The sequence below is a fragment of the Falco rusticolus genome, chromosome 6 (genome assembly GCF_015220075.1).
Source record: "Falco rusticolus isolate bFalRus1 chromosome 6, bFalRus1.pri, whole genome shotgun sequence".
In the NCBI taxonomy this organism is placed as follows: domain Eukaryota; kingdom Metazoa; phylum Chordata; class Aves; order Falconiformes; family Falconidae; genus Falco; species Falco rusticolus.
The window spans coordinates 72,149,070-72,165,646 of NC_051192.1; the positions used below are offsets into that span (position 1 = coordinate 72,149,070).

Below are 16,577 nucleotides of genomic sequence, written 5' to 3' on the forward strand. Positions count from 1 at the left end.
ACTTCTCTTTTCCCACCCCTTTTCTAGGACTGCTGCCACCAAAACCTGCCCCGGCATGAGGTCGCTCTTCTGGCCACACAGGATACAGAACTGGTGTCTCTTTGGTTTAGGGAAGGGTTTTTTATTGCTGCTATTTCTTGGTGCAGCACAATAAAGGCTAGTAACTCATTGCACTGACCAAAGGTTTACTTGCTCAGGATGGTGCTTTTTGCTGTGAGAATACTGTCTGCTCAACAAAGGTGCTGGTCTGCCTTTTGGCTTCCTTGATGCTTGTTTCCATACCATAGTCTCAGGCTATATCTTCATGAGTGCCATGGATGAGGCCCACCGGGGCATTGATTTGATGTCCTAAACTCCCAAAGATTTTGTCAAAGACCCCATGACAGTAGCTGCCCATCTCAAAGAAGGGAAAGCGGCTCTTTATCCTTATATTGAGTGTCAGCTGGTGAAGGCAGATCTCATAAGTAAGTATTAAGCTTTCTTGCCATCACTCTGTCCCCTGGACTCCCTGACACTCGTGAGAAGCGTGAGTTTGCCTCATCCTTCATTAAAGTACACAGACTCACCCGATAGTCACTGCCGCCCTCCTGTTACTGTCTAGACTTGTCACAGCGAGACCAAGTCTTGACAGCATCTGCAGAAGTGACAGCTCATGCCAAACTTTGTGTCTGTGTCGTGCAAGGAAGGCTCAAACTGTTTCCAAGCCTCCAGACAGATCAGTGTGCTGGAATCTGAAGCCCTCTCTGTCTGGAGGGTGTGCTGAGCATTTCTCCCAAATGGTGCAGAAGACGGTGGGTCAGAGAGCACCAGAAGCTGGCATGAAATCCCTCCCACAGATGCCACCGCTGGAGCTCTTGCCTGGTGTCAGACTCAGCTGTGGGACAACGTGGATGCTTCCAGCTGAGCAGAAAGTGCACGGGAGGTCCTGAGGTGCCACTCACGAGCCTGTTCTTAAGAGCTGAACCTCAGGAGTCAACTCGTTCAGCCTTCTGTTCGGCACTTTGTCACATTGTTCTTCAGTTCTAAATGCTTTGATGTCACCCCATCCCTATGATGTAGTCCCATATACAACTGCATGTCTTTAGTGTACTGGGGGCAGTCAGCTGCAGCCCTCTTGTGTTCACACGCCCTGCTGCACACCTCCCCAGCAGGCCCTCTTCTCCAGAGGGTTCCCTAGGAATAAAGGCACCGAGGAGCTGTAATAGTCGTTGAATTTAGGCAAGGCAATCTTGGTTGGAGGTGTCAGTTAGTCTCTGCTGAGAGCACCGTGTTCCCTGCGTCCAGTTCAAGACACCTCCTGTATCAGAGTTTGGGTTGGAGCTGCCATGAGAAGCTTTATTTTCTGAACCTGCCCCCCCCGTGCTTGCCCTCAGGGAGGACCATCCTCAGCAGTAACTGGAAGATGTGTATCTGCAGCGCCGGGCTGGTCTGTCTGGGACCCGCAAAGTGTGGTGGAGGTGGTCCTCCTCATCCCCACCTCTGAGGTCTGCTGGCCAGCCTCTGGATCCTTGCCTTTGCCAAGCTCTGTGCCAAGGTGCAACACCTTTGTTTGATTTTCTCCTGTCCTGTAGTTATCTAATCTCCTGCTCTGGGGCTGGGAAGGCTTGAGAGTGTTGGCATGTGCCTGCCCCGTTTCCAAGCACATGTGAACACATCTATGAACCCTCCCTGCACAGGTACCGCAGGAGCAGAGGGAGTCTTTGCCTCAAAATATTGCAGATACTGAAGGAACTGATCTCCAAGCCCTGCTCAGAATACCATTAGGTAATGATTTTCAAGTGTGGGATGGAAAAGATCAACTGCAGCTTTCTTTCTGTGTATGCTGTAAATGATTCGTACACTTGCAGCGGACGAAAATTAAGCCAGAAACCCAGTCATGGCCCTCTGAGGTAAAATGCTGACCCTTTCTCTCCAACACACATTTTTTAATCATGGCATGGTCAGAAGTGAGATCGTTTCCTGCGGCTTTCTAGAAAACCACTTCAGTTCAGTTGTTACCAGGTCAGCAATATTTACAGTTCTTTCCCCACAGGCCAGCAATTTCTTTACATGTTTAGACATGTTGGGAGGTTCCACATATTTTTTGTAATTAGTGGATATAATGATTGAAGAAAGAAGCTGTTGGTTCTGGCCATTTTTTTTTTTAAAGATACTTCCAAGAAAATGGTAACATTTTAAAAGTTTCTTGTTTTGTAGGTTAGCAAAGAGGAACAGTACACAAGCTGCCAAAATGTCCTTTCTAAAACCAGAAATAGGCAGATCACTGCAATTTCCACAGAAATTAAACAAGTGTAGCTTGCAAGATTTACCAGATGATTTAAGAATAAACCAACCATAAATATAGTGCAACTTTATAAGATTAAGTACCGTCATTACCGCATGGGGATTGAAGAAGAGACGACCACAAGGTTCCCCCTCTCCCCTGTTCCTGTACCTGCACCCAGCTATCGTTATGCAAGAAATTAGCAGTATTTCAAGAGCAGCTCTGATGTTAATTGCCTGTTTTCAAAAGTATTTTATGTCACTGTGTAGATTACAGAATTGCTGTTATGCAACCAGAACAACGAGGGCTGGGTTTTGCGGCTAGGCCCAGGCCCCGGCCCCACGCAGCAGTGCGGGGAGCAGGGCCACAGGAGCCCGCAGCCGCCGGCAGAGCTGCCGCCCTGTTCACCTTTGCTCACCCGGCCGACCTTTGCTGGAAGTGGGTTTTTAAAACCTTATTTCAGAAAGCCTTGAGGACAGTATATTGATTATTTTTTTTTTAATACCACAGCAATGCGATAGTATATATTTTTTTTTAATACCACAGAAATGCAGAGAAAAAACACCATCCACGGCCACCGCACCTAGCCAGCGTTCCATACATTCTATTACACGACTTTCCAGATAGCGTTGCGTGCCAGCAACTGGGAGGAGAGCGCTAGCGCAGCCTGCGCGCACCCCGCCGGGCGGTGTCTGCGAGCACCGCAGGGCGCAGCGTGTCCGAACGCGGGTGAAACGAGCGGCCCGACCCGGCTGGCGGCATTGCCCGGCACTGCACACCGCGGCACACCGCCCGGCCGAGCGCACCCCCCGACCCCCGCCACCGCCGGCAAATCCGGCCCGAGGGGGCTCCGGCAGCTGCAGGGGACCCTGCGCGGCGGCGGCGGCTGCGCCCCTGGGACCCGCGGCCCCGCCGGGCCCAGCGCGGAGCGGGGCCGCCCCGGGGCAGGGCTTCACACTTCCAGCCGGGGAAACTCCGTGCCGGAGCGGCTTCCTCCTTGGCAGAAAGTTGTGCGGGCGCCCGCCCCCGGCTCCCCGGGGCGAGACGGCGCCGGCGGGGGTGCGGGCGGCTGGCCGCCTCCCCGGGCGGGCCGGCGGGCCGGGGCCGGGGCCGGGGCGGGCCGGGGCGGGGCGGCAGGGCCCGGCCCCGCTGATGTCAGCCGGGACGGGGGAGGAGGGGAGGGGGAGAAGCCGCCCGTGTTCCGGGTCAGGCGCGGGAATGCGCGGCGGCCGCCAGCAGCCCTGCGCCCGGCGCCCCGCGATGCCCCTGCGGGGAGGGCAGCGGCCCGCCGAGGAGCAGTAGGGCCGCCCGCCGCCCCGCTCCGCTCCGGCTCCCGCCCATTGTTCTCCCGGGTCGCCGCGCTCGCCCGGGGCCGCTTCCCGCCGGCGGCGGCGGCGCGCTGGATGCGGGTAGCCGCCGGCGGCTGGCCGGGACCCGCACTGCGCGGCGGCGGCGAGGGGGCAGCGGCTCCCGCGGCCGGCGGGGAGGCGGGGGCGGCGGTGAGCGGCGGCGCCGCCCGCCCCGCGGCCCCCGGCGGCCCGGCGCCCCCCCGGCGGGGCGATGTTCCATTGCATCCCCCTGTGGCGGTGCAACCGCCATGTGGAGTCCATCGACAAGCGGCACTGCTCGCTGGCCGCCGTGCCCGAGGAGATCTACCGCTACAGCCGCAGCCTGGAGGAGCTCCTGCTGGACGCCAACCAGCTCCGCGAGCTGCCCAAGGTGAGCGGGAGCGGGGGGGCGGGCCCCGGCGGCGGGACGGCCGGTCCCGGCGCCGCCGGGGCGGGGGGCCGCAGGTGAGCCGCCCCGGCAGGTGTCCGCCGAGCTCCCCGGCCCGGCGCCGGCGGGATGAGGCGCCGCCGCGCCCGCCCCGAGGCCGCGATGAGGGGCGGCTGGGGCCGTCAGCCTGTGGCGGTGACCCCGGGGGTGAACGGAGGAGCCCGGAGCCTCGGGTCAGCTTTTCGCATGTCGTCGCCGGCCGGTGGGAAACGGGCTTTCACGAGCGAAACCGGGGGACCCGCGTGTGGCGGGGGGAGGCGCCCCGGTGGGAGGGCAGCGGTGCTGGGGCTGGAGCCGCGGGACGGGAGTGTGTGTCGTGATTAACGCTCACGTCATCGGAATTGCGAGACTTTGGAGGGTATTAAACCCTCCCCTTTTTTCTCCTTTTGATCGATGCTATCTGCTCCCTACGAGGGAAAGGCACCCCCCCAGCAGATAGCAGCGTTCCCGTGCCTGCCTCCGCTGCCCGAAACTTCATCGTGCAAAACCACGAGAGGCGAATGAGCATTTGCTTTTTCTCGGTGCAAGCCCTGCACAGCTGGCAGTGCTTTGCTTCTTGCCCGAAACACGCAGCCAGATTTTTGCGCGTAACGCGTTTCTGGTAGCTGTCAAAGGTGAACTGGCTTTTGGTTCAGTGTGGTGGTGCAGCGTGGAGGTGGCACCCGCCAGTGGCACTGGCCGGCTGGCCCTTGCTGGAGGGACGCCATCGGGGCGATGGGCGATGGCCGTGAGGCACTGTGGGGATGGATCCACGGGTGTGGGGCGAGTGGGAGGAGTGCTTGGCTTTTGGCTTGATCAACCACCAGCATTTTTCGGTGTTTCCTCTTTAAACTTTGGACACCTTTGTGAGCTATGGTTGGTAGAGTTCGGCGCTGCAGGGGAAGAGTTATCTGGGAGCTGCGCCTTTAAAGTGTGTGAGCTCTAACTTGGCATCCAAGAAACTGAACTTGCTAGCCAGAAGAATTTTCAAAAGCACCTTTGTTTCCACCTGTATCAAAGTTGGTCTGTTCATACCAAAACTTACACAGTCTTACTTTTCTTTTTCTAAACTTGGTTCACTCACATTAACTGTTTTTTCACTCAGTGTAGCAAGAGTAGTCATGGTGGAGAGGTTTTCCTCTAGACACTAGTGAAGGTGTTCAGTTGAACTGATGTATTGCATTAGGCGCTTTCTTTTGGAAAACCTAGGTGCGAGTTTGCATCTCGTTGCGACTGAGCTCTTTATCCTTCTGAAGCAGAGCAAAACTGGTTTACACAGCCTCTCTGTGTGCTATTTTTACTTCCAGTAGTTTCTGCTGGCTTTGCACATAGATTAGGCTCGGGAGTCTCTTTGTACTAGACTTTTCTTCTTCGTGTTGGCTTTTGGGCTTGTACGCATCTTATTGCAGAGGTATCAAATGTGCCTGTGACTGAAATCCCATTGAGACCTATGGCACTTTTAAAAAAAAAATATATATAAGAAAATACACCACAAACTGGTTGCTGTGCACATTTGCGCAACGATGTCTGTTGTTTATGGTATTTTATGGTATTTATTTCTATTAATAGAGTGCAACTGTTCATTGTTTCTCCTCTTCCTTGAACCATAATGTAAGCCTTTTTTGTCCTCTGATGGCTAAAAAGACCACTTCTCATTACTTACGTGTGAGTACATGCTAAGTCACATGCATGTAAAAATAGCTGAGGGGGTAAAAAAAAAAAAAAAGGCAACCTGGGCTTCTTGGCATTGCAGTGGAATCAAGCAAAAGTTGAAGTCAGAAAGATTTCTGGTTTTTTTTTTTTTTTTTTTAATGTGCATGGATCAGATTACAGGAGTGCCTAAATATACTGTAGGAATATGTTTGTGGGTTTTTAGCTGGACTAGGAGGAATTTGATGAAATACAACCACAGAAACATACTCGTATCTGTCCTGAGTACTTTGTGCCTTGTCAGCAATGCAGGAAGGCATTTTTATTAGGGCTTCCTGCACAAACCTATGAACTTTCCTTGTCAGTTCCTTCATTAATGTTTTTTGATAAATGGAACGTAGTGCCCTTATCTCAGGTAAGTGTTGACTCTGAAGGATTTTCAGGTACAAAAATACAGCTGCAGTCCTGAATGTGAAACTGATCTATTGAAGGTGGAAACAGACGGGAATAGCCCTGTTTAACATTTCTACCAGCAAATAGTTTTAAAAATTTTACTATAGGAATCAGGTTCAGGACAGTAGTGGAAGATGTTGCTGTGGAAGGTGGCTGCAAAGTACACTGTTCATTCCCCTTTACATTAAAAGGGTGGCGTCAGTGCAAAGTACAGATACAGAATTGGGAATAAGTATAAAAAGCTGGGGTACATCATACCACTTGTAGAGAAAACATGAGGGAAATCGTTAGGGTGTGTAATTAACAAACTGTTAGGCCAGCATAGATCTTAATGGTCATTAGGCTCTTAATCTAGTGTAATGCACTAGATTAGTTTTACCTTAGCTCCATTAAGTTTCTTCTCTATGTGTATAAAGGCAGTAATACAAAATCAGACTGGTTTTGGGCTCAGTTCAGGCCTAAGCAAGTCAGGAGACTTGCTTAATTAACTCTCAGTGGCTGGTTAGTTAGATGTTTTCCCGTACTTGATGAAGTCCTGAAGTTCACAGTGATCTGTGCTGATTCCAGGTGAATCATCTGTGGGCTGTGCTGATGCTGTAATGTATCCCGTAACACAGGTAAGGTGTTTGTGTCACTGAGATGGTTGCAATCCGCCTTAGGAAACTGCTGCTGTAACGGCTCACCTTGAAATGCTGAAGAAGAATAGCCCTGTAGACGCTGTGACTTGCAGCAGAAGTTGCCATAGTTGAGTGGGTGTGGAAAATCCCACCTCTGCTGCCCTGCTCTGGTAGTTCAGAGTCTGTCTTCCCTGTGGGGGCCGGTGTGGTCTGAAACGGCGGTTACAGCAGGCAGGAGGTCTTGTAATACTCCTCTGAAACCAAGTAGATATTCCTGAGTTCTTTTCCCAGCTTTGCCATGCAGCAAGTCTGAGACAGTGATGATGGCTTTATCTCTAGACATCGGCTTTCCTTCCGCTCCTGCAATTTTTTTTCATCCCTTCAAAGGTAAAGCCTTCTGAGGCAGATAAATATCAGCAAGTGGCATGTTGGAATACAGGGACTTGCTGTGTTTTTCTCAAGTTGGTGGGGCAAGTTGTGTTGGATGCACACGCATCCCCTCTTCACCCCTGTTTCTTCCTGCTCTCGTTTCTGTTAAGGATCAATGAAAGGTGGTTGGTTGGTTTTCTCCAATACACCAGTATAAGAATACACTCCAGGTACAGAAGTAGTCTTAGGCTTTATTTAACCTACAGTCTTTGCTAGCGTACTTTAAACCTCTATTATTCTAGGGGACAGTAGAGCATGATCTGTGTTAGGTTATTACCAAAAAAAACCCAACAGAGAAAACACACAAAAATCCCTTCAGAAGACAGTAGACAAAGAATTGCTGTATTGTCTCTATGGGAAAGGACTAGCAGAAAGGCCCGGCAATATTGCATTGTAAATCATGAGAGTCGCCTGAAGTATCCTGAGGAGAAGAGAAACAAGAAATATGCTGGAATTATTTCAGAAGAATCACTTGGTTGGGTTTATTTTTGTTGTGTTGGCAGACCAAAATTTGTGGTAGAATTCTTCACCTCTTTCTAAGGGGAGAGAGGCAGGAAGGGTTCATCTGGAAAACACTTGAAAAGAAATGTCCAGGAAGCAGAGGGAGATGTCTTTAGCCCCCATTATTTCCATTCCTCCCCTTGTTTGTTCCCTTATGCATTAATGCATATGTGGCCCAGGAAAAGAACTCTTTTTCTCTGACCCTCTTTTCCCTACAAGTACCGTGTTTGGGTTTTTTTTTTTTTTTTTTTTGGTTTGTTTGGTTTTTTTTTTTTTTTTTTTTTTTCCCTAAGCTGTACCTGTCAGCCTTTCAGGAATACCAGTTAATTATTTATATTTGTACACTAACTTACAATTTTTTTTACATTATTTGGCTACTGCACAGGGGTCCTTTTGGTTTCCCATGTCAGTACACTGATTCGTTCCTCAGGTCTCCTTAACTGCCCCGCTGGATCTCTGAATCCCTTCTTCCCTCGCTTCCCCAGTTACATGATGGAGAACTTGTGCTTAATGCTGACAACGACCTTCGTCTGTCCCTAGGCTGATGTCTCAGACTCCTTGCCCTGTGTGTTCATACTTTCCCATCCTCCCCTGTCCTTGAGGTCTCAAGGATCTTGCTTCCTTCCTCTGACCTAAACAGCTCTGTCTGCCTTGTTTTTCTGATTCTTTGCTTCCTCTCCTGTTCCTTCTATGCTGGGTTCTTGACGGCCCTTGCAAACTTTTTTTTTCCCCCAGCTGTTCTTTGTAGTCTGCTCTTTCTCCTTTCTTTCTGCTGCCTCCCAGGTTCCCTCTTCTGCTCTTGCCCTTCCTGCAGGATAAGCCAGCCTGGTGGGATGTGCTGGAGGGAGCAGGCTGTGTACTATTAAGCTGCTAGTGGTTTTCCACAATATTGAGGTCTCTCTAGTCTTTCTTGGCAGATGTGGTTGTTTTCCCACAGAACAGCAATTTCTAGCTGTCAGCATGCTTCTCACCACTTCTGCTTTACAAGACAAATTAAAGAGCTGCACCCTTCGGTCTCAAAAGGAAGGGCTTTGTATAGGGCCAGTGGTAGAGCATGGCTGTTAACTTGCTGAAATAATTCCTTCTCCTGTGTTGGATCCTAAGTGCCTTCCGTTGTATTTGATTTGATTGGGAAAAAAACATAGTATGTGGTCACCAGTGTGCATGGAGAGACTTAAAAGTGTAGTTTGGGGGTTGTTTTTTTCTAAATCTGGACCATTTTTATTTTCCTTACAAATGAAAACTTGAAGGCTTTTTCAACTCAAGCTGTGGTGTGTAGTATATCATTTGCTACATGTCAAGAGCTATACTTCACTGAAGAGTGGGCTTTCTGGCAAATTGCTTTGATAGAAGAAAACAGTACATTCTGCGTGATGCATTTCAATAGGTTCTCTAATGAAAAGCATCAGATCAAAATAAAATACTTTCAAATCTATATATCAGTCTGCAGTTGATGAAATGTTGTTTCCTACTCCTGTACATGAGAATTTAAGGGCCAGTACATCCTGTCAACTTAATTTCTCAGTGCATAGAATTTGCAGTACAAAACTGGATCTCAGCATATTTTTTTTCCACTGGTAAAAGGAATATCTTGTGAACCTTTGAATGCAGTATTATATTTTGGCTTTTATGTTGCATCATTAGCATTCTTCGCATTGGTTGGTGCTAGAGACTCTTGTTTTGCTGCGGTTTTATCTTGCTACTGTGCACTTGTTCTACTCAAAGGGTAAAGACCACTTTCCCGTGAGACTTTTTGCAGATGTTGTTTATGTGAAAACTCCAATAGCAAAAAAAATAATTTTCAAAGTTTTATGTATGCACTTAATTTGGCTTAAGATTCTGCTGAACTCTTCTTTTGGGAAGAGTTTGTCTGTATTATGTGCTGTTTGTAAACCTGATTTGATGCAACTGAATCATTTCACTTCTCTGTTTGTGCTTACAGATTGTACCTGTCATCTGTGATTTTTCTTGGTGTTACATGCTAAAGCTTCTCTGTAGAGTTAATTGATTGATGTGATACCCCTTCTCCAAGAGACCTGGTTAAACCCTGGTCTCCTCCCATGCCCCAGTTTTTGTGTTAGAGAAGCCGATGGTGTGCTGCTGCTTGGCGTTCGACTTGGGCAGTGTCTGTATCTCATTACATGTAGTGTTGAAAACCAGGGTGCTGTTATCATACCAAAATCTTGTGAAAGCTCCTGAAGAAAAAGTACCTCTGTTCTTCCCAAACCACACCTCTTTCTCAGGAAAAAAAGCCCCGTTTAGGCTAAATTTCACTGTTCTCCCATTATGCAACCGTAAGCCTGAAAGATGCTTGCTTGGTCAGTGGCCAGTAATCTGCTATGGAAAGAAATGATACCATACACTTCTCCTTAAATTTAACTCATGGGTTGTAACCATCCCTTCTTAAGTTGTAAACACCTAGAAGCTTTATTTCCTTTTTCAAAATTTATAGATCTTATTGGGATCAGAGAGACGTGGTAGGATATCTCCCGTGACTGGAGTTCTGCAATGGGTGGATACAGGCAAGGAGGGGGAGTTGCCCTTACGTGAGAGAGCCGTAGGGATATGTGAAGCTTTGCCTGGAGATGGGCCAGCTGAGAGCAGGCTGGGATTAGTGGGTGACATTGTTTTGGGTGTCTGCTGTAGACTGCCTGATCAGGAAGAAGTAGTAGATGATGCCTTCTTTGGATAACTGGAAGAAGCCTCATGTTTGTAGGCCCAGGTCCTCACATGGGTCTTGAACCACCCTGACATTTGCTGGAAGGATGATGCAGCGGGACTTAAGCAATCCAGGAGCTTTTTGGAGTGCATTGATGACTTCGTAACGCGGGTGATCAAGGAGTCAATGGACAGAGGTGCTCTGTTGGCCCTCGTAAACAAGGAAGGACAGGTTGAGATACGAAGGTCAGAGTTGTAGTGGCTGTAGTGACCATGGTCACCTTGGCTGTAAGGATCCTGAACTCCACCATCTCACGGTCACAAGAGGAGGAAACAGTGCAAAAAGCAGCATCACACTTCAGGAATCAGATTTTGGCTTGTTCAGGGATCTCCTTGGAGGTAGTTGATAAGGAGGATGTTTATGCTGCCATTCAGAGGGACATTGACAGGCTGGAGAAAGGGGCAGAGAGAAATCTCATGAAGCTCAGTAAAGAGAAATAAAAAGCCCTGTGTGCACTTGGGGAGGAATAACTGTTCTCCGGTACAGGCTTGGAGCCAACCATCTGGAAAGCAGCTTTTCAGAAAAAGGCTCTGGGTGACCTGGTGGACAAGTTGACCATGAGCCAGCAGTACTCCCTCATGGGCATACTGGAATGGGTCCTGCAAAGGGCCACAAAGACTATTAAGGGCTTTGAGCATCTGTCATGAGAAGAGGCTGAAAGAGCTGGGATAGTTTAGCCTTGAGAAGAAAAAGGCTCCTGCGATCTTACTGGTGAATATAAATACCCAGTGAGAGGGTGTAAAGATGACATGACAGAGCAAAACTCTTCAAAGGTGTGCCCTGTGACATTGTAAGACGCAATGAACAGAGACTGAAACACAGAAAATTTTGTCTAAAATAAGAAAACACTTTTTTTTTTTTTTTTTTTACTGTGAGGGTGGTCAAACGCTGGCGCGGGTTGTCCAGAGAGGTGGAGCCTCCATCTTTGGAGGTGCTCAAAACCTGACTGCACATGGTCCTGGGTGACCTGTTCTAGATGTCATGCTTTGAGCAAGGGGTTTGGGTGAACTGATCTCCAGAGGTCCCTTCCAACCTCAGCTGTTCTATGATTCTATAGAGAACAGGCATATAAAAGATTTTACCTGTCTTTAGCTTGGATGTTTTTAATGATGCAAACAGAGTTGTCATGTTTTTTCCACTGTTTAGTTACCCTCAAATGTTTAATTGAGTTTTACTTTTAACGTTGATAAGGTCATGGTAGTTTTGCACATCTTGCTGTAAATCCTTGAAGAAATAGTACGATACAGTTTGAACAAGCATATACTTCCAGTTAATGTCAGAGACAGAACTGTGCCACTGTGTGGAAACTGAAGTAGACTGTATGCACACAGTAAAGGTAGTTTTATTGAAAGTTTAAGATTTTTTTTGCAAGTATGACAAATGCTATATAAAATACTGCCAAGAACACCGGCAGCTTTACAGCTTCAGTGTTTTGGGAATACTTACCTTTTGTAAAAATCTTTTGTGAGCATAGTCAATTAGTAGTAGGTGCAGTGCATGCTTGAATTAGTAAAATAAATAATGGTTTTTAGAGAACCAACATTAAGGATTCTTATATTAACAACCCTCTAAACAGAACGTGGTGTTGAAGGCTCCAAATAAGTTGATTGCCAGATAAATATCTCTAGTTTTTCTGCTAGCTTCCAGATTCATCTTTTCTGGATTCTTCTGTATTGCTTAAGACTTGAGGAAAATGCTGTGCCTTTTGACATCAAATTTGAAAGACTGCAGTCTGATGGGAGCAGAGGGAGAACTTGGTCTGGTCTCCCCTACAAAGTGTGACTTCCCTGTTAATGTCCTTGAGATTGTTCAGAAGATTTTGAAGTCTGCTTGGTTTTAAATATTTTCTAATGGCAGTTTTTTTGTAGTAACAGCTGAGTTCTACTGATTTTTGACCTCAGTTGGGGGAAGGTAATTGGGTGGTTATATTTCAATACTTTTAACTTTTTTTTTTTTCCTGTAAGGGGGTGTATTGTTGTAGTAAATCAGTAGCATCCCCTTCTCCATGTGATGTACACACATAAGACAAGGTTTCTGGGCAAAGATTATACATCTCTAGCTCTAAAATAAATGTTATGATTATACATAGAGTTATTTTTCTAATTATATCAGTTGGCCTAAAAAAAAAATGTTGCCTCCTGCCAACAAGGTTGTATACTGGAAAAATGCATACTACAGATTCATTAGTGAGATTAAATCTGTGTTTGTTGGTTTTTTTTGTTTGTTTTTGTGTTTTTTTTTTTCTCCAAATGGCAGATGCATTTAACTGCAATGAATCCATATTTTGTTGTAGCAGATGTTTTCTGGCCTCTCTCAAAGGCAGACATAGTCCCTTCCATCACTGTACTCTTAATGGCTATGGCATCAAGTGCTCTTTAACCTTTGTTGCCTCTGCTTAATCGACATAAAAGAGAAAGTAAATCCTTGCTTGCTGGGAAACAGTGTGAGGCAACCTGTTCAATACGTCGCTTGGCAGAGCAGCATTTTGATTCAGTGCTGCAGTGTATTGTTTTTCGAGAGTGGATAGTCCCTTGTTCATTTTTTAAAATGGATGGTAACAACCGAGACTAGAACCTGCAATTGGCCCATCGTTGTAGTTCAGAAAATGCCAGGTGCTTTGAAAATAGGGTCCAGAAATGCAGTGGGTAGATGTTGAATGCCAGATTTAGTGAGGCATCATTTAATAATTTTTGCTCTGTCTCCTTTAGACCCTTCCTCCACAACCTTTCTGCCTGGCTGAGCCTTCACGTCGGCCTTTTAAGCATCCATTGGAGGGGGCAACAGCAGTTGCAGCGTCTGGTTTGGTTCAGACTACGTGCCCATGCAATGTGATCTTTCATTAATACTTTCTCTTGTCATGAAACCTAGTAGTTTTATTAATGTTTTGTATGGATTCCTGCTTGAATGTCTTGTATGCAATCTTGCCTTTATAGTCATGATGACAAAGTTGGTTCTAGGATGCTACAAGACCAAAGTACAGCTTCAGCGTATTCTACAAGCATGGTTTGGGCATGTGAAACAGTCTTTCATCATGCCAAAAATCTGTAGCACTTCTGTTTTTGCCATGACACATGTGAAGACAGAATTAGAGACCTCAGTTGCGTGGAGCAGTTGTCCATTTGCTGGCTTGTCACCTAGTAGGTGGGCAGAAGTCTGCATACCATGGTCCATCACCAGTTGCGGCTGAATCTCATGGCTTGAGAGGAAATTCATCAGCTGATTCCAGTAACATTTAGATACAGAGTCATCAGCGGCGTGATGGATGGCTGTGCTGTGCTGCACTGTGAATTAGTCCCTGCCCTGAGAAATTGTTTCAGTGCCTCACTTAGTACTTTGTTTGAAAATTGGAGTGGTTCTGGTGCAGTGGATCATGTGGTATCCATGTTTGTGGAACTCTGTTGCCCTCACGAGCTGTCCCTGCTCACAGGCGAAAGCAGGTGGAGTGACCTGAGGGATCTTGATGTTGATAGCGGGCTTTGTGGGAGATGCCAAGCTGATAACGCCCATACCAGACTTCACTGGAGCCTGCCCGGAGCTTGTGACAGCCTTCATGAATCCAGAGTGGGATCCAGGTTCCTCAGTGTTTCATTGTGCAACCAGTCAGGATGTGCTTCTAGGGGAGGGTGTCTGCTTTCTGTGCTCCTGCTGGTTTTCCTCAGCACTCTCGCTCATGCTACTGTCAGGAGTCTCTGGGGTGGATTTTAAGATGGCAATGTACAGCACTGCATCCTAGAAAGAGTTTTTTGCTTACCAGTTAGTTTTGGCTTTTGACTGGGAGTGTCCCGAGGTCTGAGTGGAGGGCAGGGTGCATTACAGCTTGCTGTGAGTGTAAGCGTGGCCGTGGCTCTAGTCAGCTCTGGGCTGGTGTGTCTGCTGGCTGACTTCAGAGTAGAAGCAGTGTCTGAAGTACCACCAGTTGGTTAGCGTAGGGCATCAGGTGTTCCCTTTGAATCCCTAGCACTGAGTGTTCCCTTACTGGTGGGCTGTCAAGGAATTGACTATTGATGACTTCTACAAAAGTGGGGTGGGGGTGGAGTGAGGAAAAGCTTGCCCTTCCCTCTTCGCCTTTGCGCCTTCTGACAGGCAGGGGGATGTGTTTGTATGTATGCTTGTACCAGAGCCTGGCTGTTGAACACATCCCCAGGATGCAGAACACCTGAATTCAGTGCTGTCTTGTGCTTTATGTGATTTAATCCCTGTTCTTCTCCTAGTGTCCCGCCCAGGCAGTGTGTTCGCCTACAGGATGACTGGTTTTCTCCCATCTCTTGTGGAAGTTGTGCAACAGTGAAGGCAAAAAAGTAACTTCTAGGGACCAAAAGAAAGTGGTTGGGGATCTTGCTGGGGAGCTGGAAAGCATTGTGTCAGCTGTGCTGCGAGGTTATTTCATGGACTTGATCCTTATCTTGTTGACTGCTTTGCTTACCAAAATCAAACTGCACTTTCTGCTTCTGTTTGCCTGAAGACAGACCTTTTTCCAAGGTCTTTCTGAGGCAGTATAAAAAGGGTGGGGGAAGGATTGATTGCAATTTTCCTTCTCCGGTGGCTGGAGGAGAACATATAGGCTGGTGAATGGAAGTGAACAAATAAAGCAAAGGCTTCCCCCATTGATTTTTGTTTACAACGTAGGAAGAGAAAGTGGAGCCTAAAGTAAGATTTGAAACAGGAATGCAATTAGGAGTTAAACTAGATTTAGATTACTGTGTGTCACTTCTTAATTCTAAAGTGCAGATATCCTTTAGCTGGTCAGGTATAGATTTGGAAAATGGGTGAAATAAATATAGGTGGTGTTCAAGAAACAGGACCTGGTAACGTACTGTGTCTTGGTAATTTACTTAATTCCTGTTCAAATATAATACTGTAATTTCCTGAAGAAACCTTAAAAGCTGAGGCAGCATGCATATGTTGAAAATCCATATTGGTGTCTAAGTGAAACTTGACGTAAGAACAAGTATTTGCAGATTTTTAAGCTCATCAGCAATAGCTCCAGTGCCTGCACTGTGGCAAAAAAATTTATCTTTTTCTATCCTGTGTGAATATAACCCTGAAACAGGATTTACTTTGCAGTTTTATTCTTCCTCTTGTTCTAATTTCTGCTGCTCATGCTGGCCCATCTTGCAAATTAGGCAGTGGATTTCATAAAGGTTCTAAATTTAATTCTCTTTGCTGTTAGTAGTAGCCTTTTTATGGAAACATTTTACTTAACACAGTAAGCATTTAGTTGTGCTACCTATGCCAGATGGGTTTGGAGTGTGACGTGTTTCCAGCACTGGGAAGACTCTAGCAGTGGGATGTTGCTTCTTCCCTTGAACAGCATTAGGTTAGTGTTAGGTGTCCTCCTGTGGGTTTTTTATTTCGGTTGCCTGTTTTCATCTATTTCCATTTTTTTGTTGTTGGGTTTTGGTTGTGTTTTGTTGGTGTCGTGTCCCGTCCCTTCCCGCCCCTCCCTCCCCGAAAGGTGCTAAAGCAGTCAGGCAAGATTCTCAGGCATGAATGTCTTTTGTTGCTGGAGTGGACCATTGAAAGAAAGCCAGAGAGGTGTCATTTGGGCATTGAAAGAAAGCCGGAGAGGTGGTGTTCTGGCCACTTTTGCAGGAGGGGATCTTGAATTTTATCAGTGCTACTGGTTTGGCTTAATTCTGTTAACTGTTTTTTCTAGACTCAAGTGCTGGTTGCAGTGGTATTGTTTAAAAAAAAAAATAAAAATTGAGGACTGTGGGATCACACGGTCTGTTTATACTTTCCAGTGAGTCATGCACTTATCTCTTAGTGGTTTTTTTTTTTTTTTTTTCCTTCTGTTGGCTGACATCGACCCAATTTTGTCAAATGAAGTTTTTAAAAAATACTGTGGCTGGGTTGAGAGGGAGACTGGCTTGGTTTGCAATTGTGAGATGGGCTGTGTTCAAGATGTGTGTTCTTAGATAATCCATATAAGAGAAACCTTTATAAATTCTTTGATAGCGGGAAAAGATTCAGTTGAGGGTTGGGAATTACTGCTAAATAGAAAGTTGTAGGCTTCTTTAGTGCTGATTCTCATGGAATTACTTGTCTCATTGAAGCACTATTAATTAGGCTGGCTAAACTAAGCAGCATTAAAAGTGTTGCCAAGATACTCTTAGAGACACCCAGTCTGCAATCAAAACCTGCTATTGCCATGCTGGGTGGGTGTGCTGCTCCAGCCAGCCAACCCCAC

At 47.0% G+C, this 16,577-nt stretch overlaps 1 protein-coding gene across 2 annotated transcripts in view; it reads left to right on the forward strand.

Annotated features, from left to right (window-relative positions):
* The first annotated feature begins 3,446 nt into the window (after positions 1 to 3,446).
* Positions 3,447 to 16,577, forward strand: part of LRRC1 (leucine rich repeat containing 1) — a 106,580-nt gene continuing 93,449 nt past the window's right edge. For both annotated transcript variants that reach the window (XM_037392321.1, XM_037392322.1), the window contains exon 1: positions 3,447 to 3,982. In XM_037392321.1, coding sequence (XP_037248218.1) covers positions 3,824 to 3,982 — 159 coding nt within the window. In that variant the 5' untranslated portion in view covers positions 3,447 to 3,823. The remainder of the gene's footprint in view (positions 3,983 to 16,577) is intronic.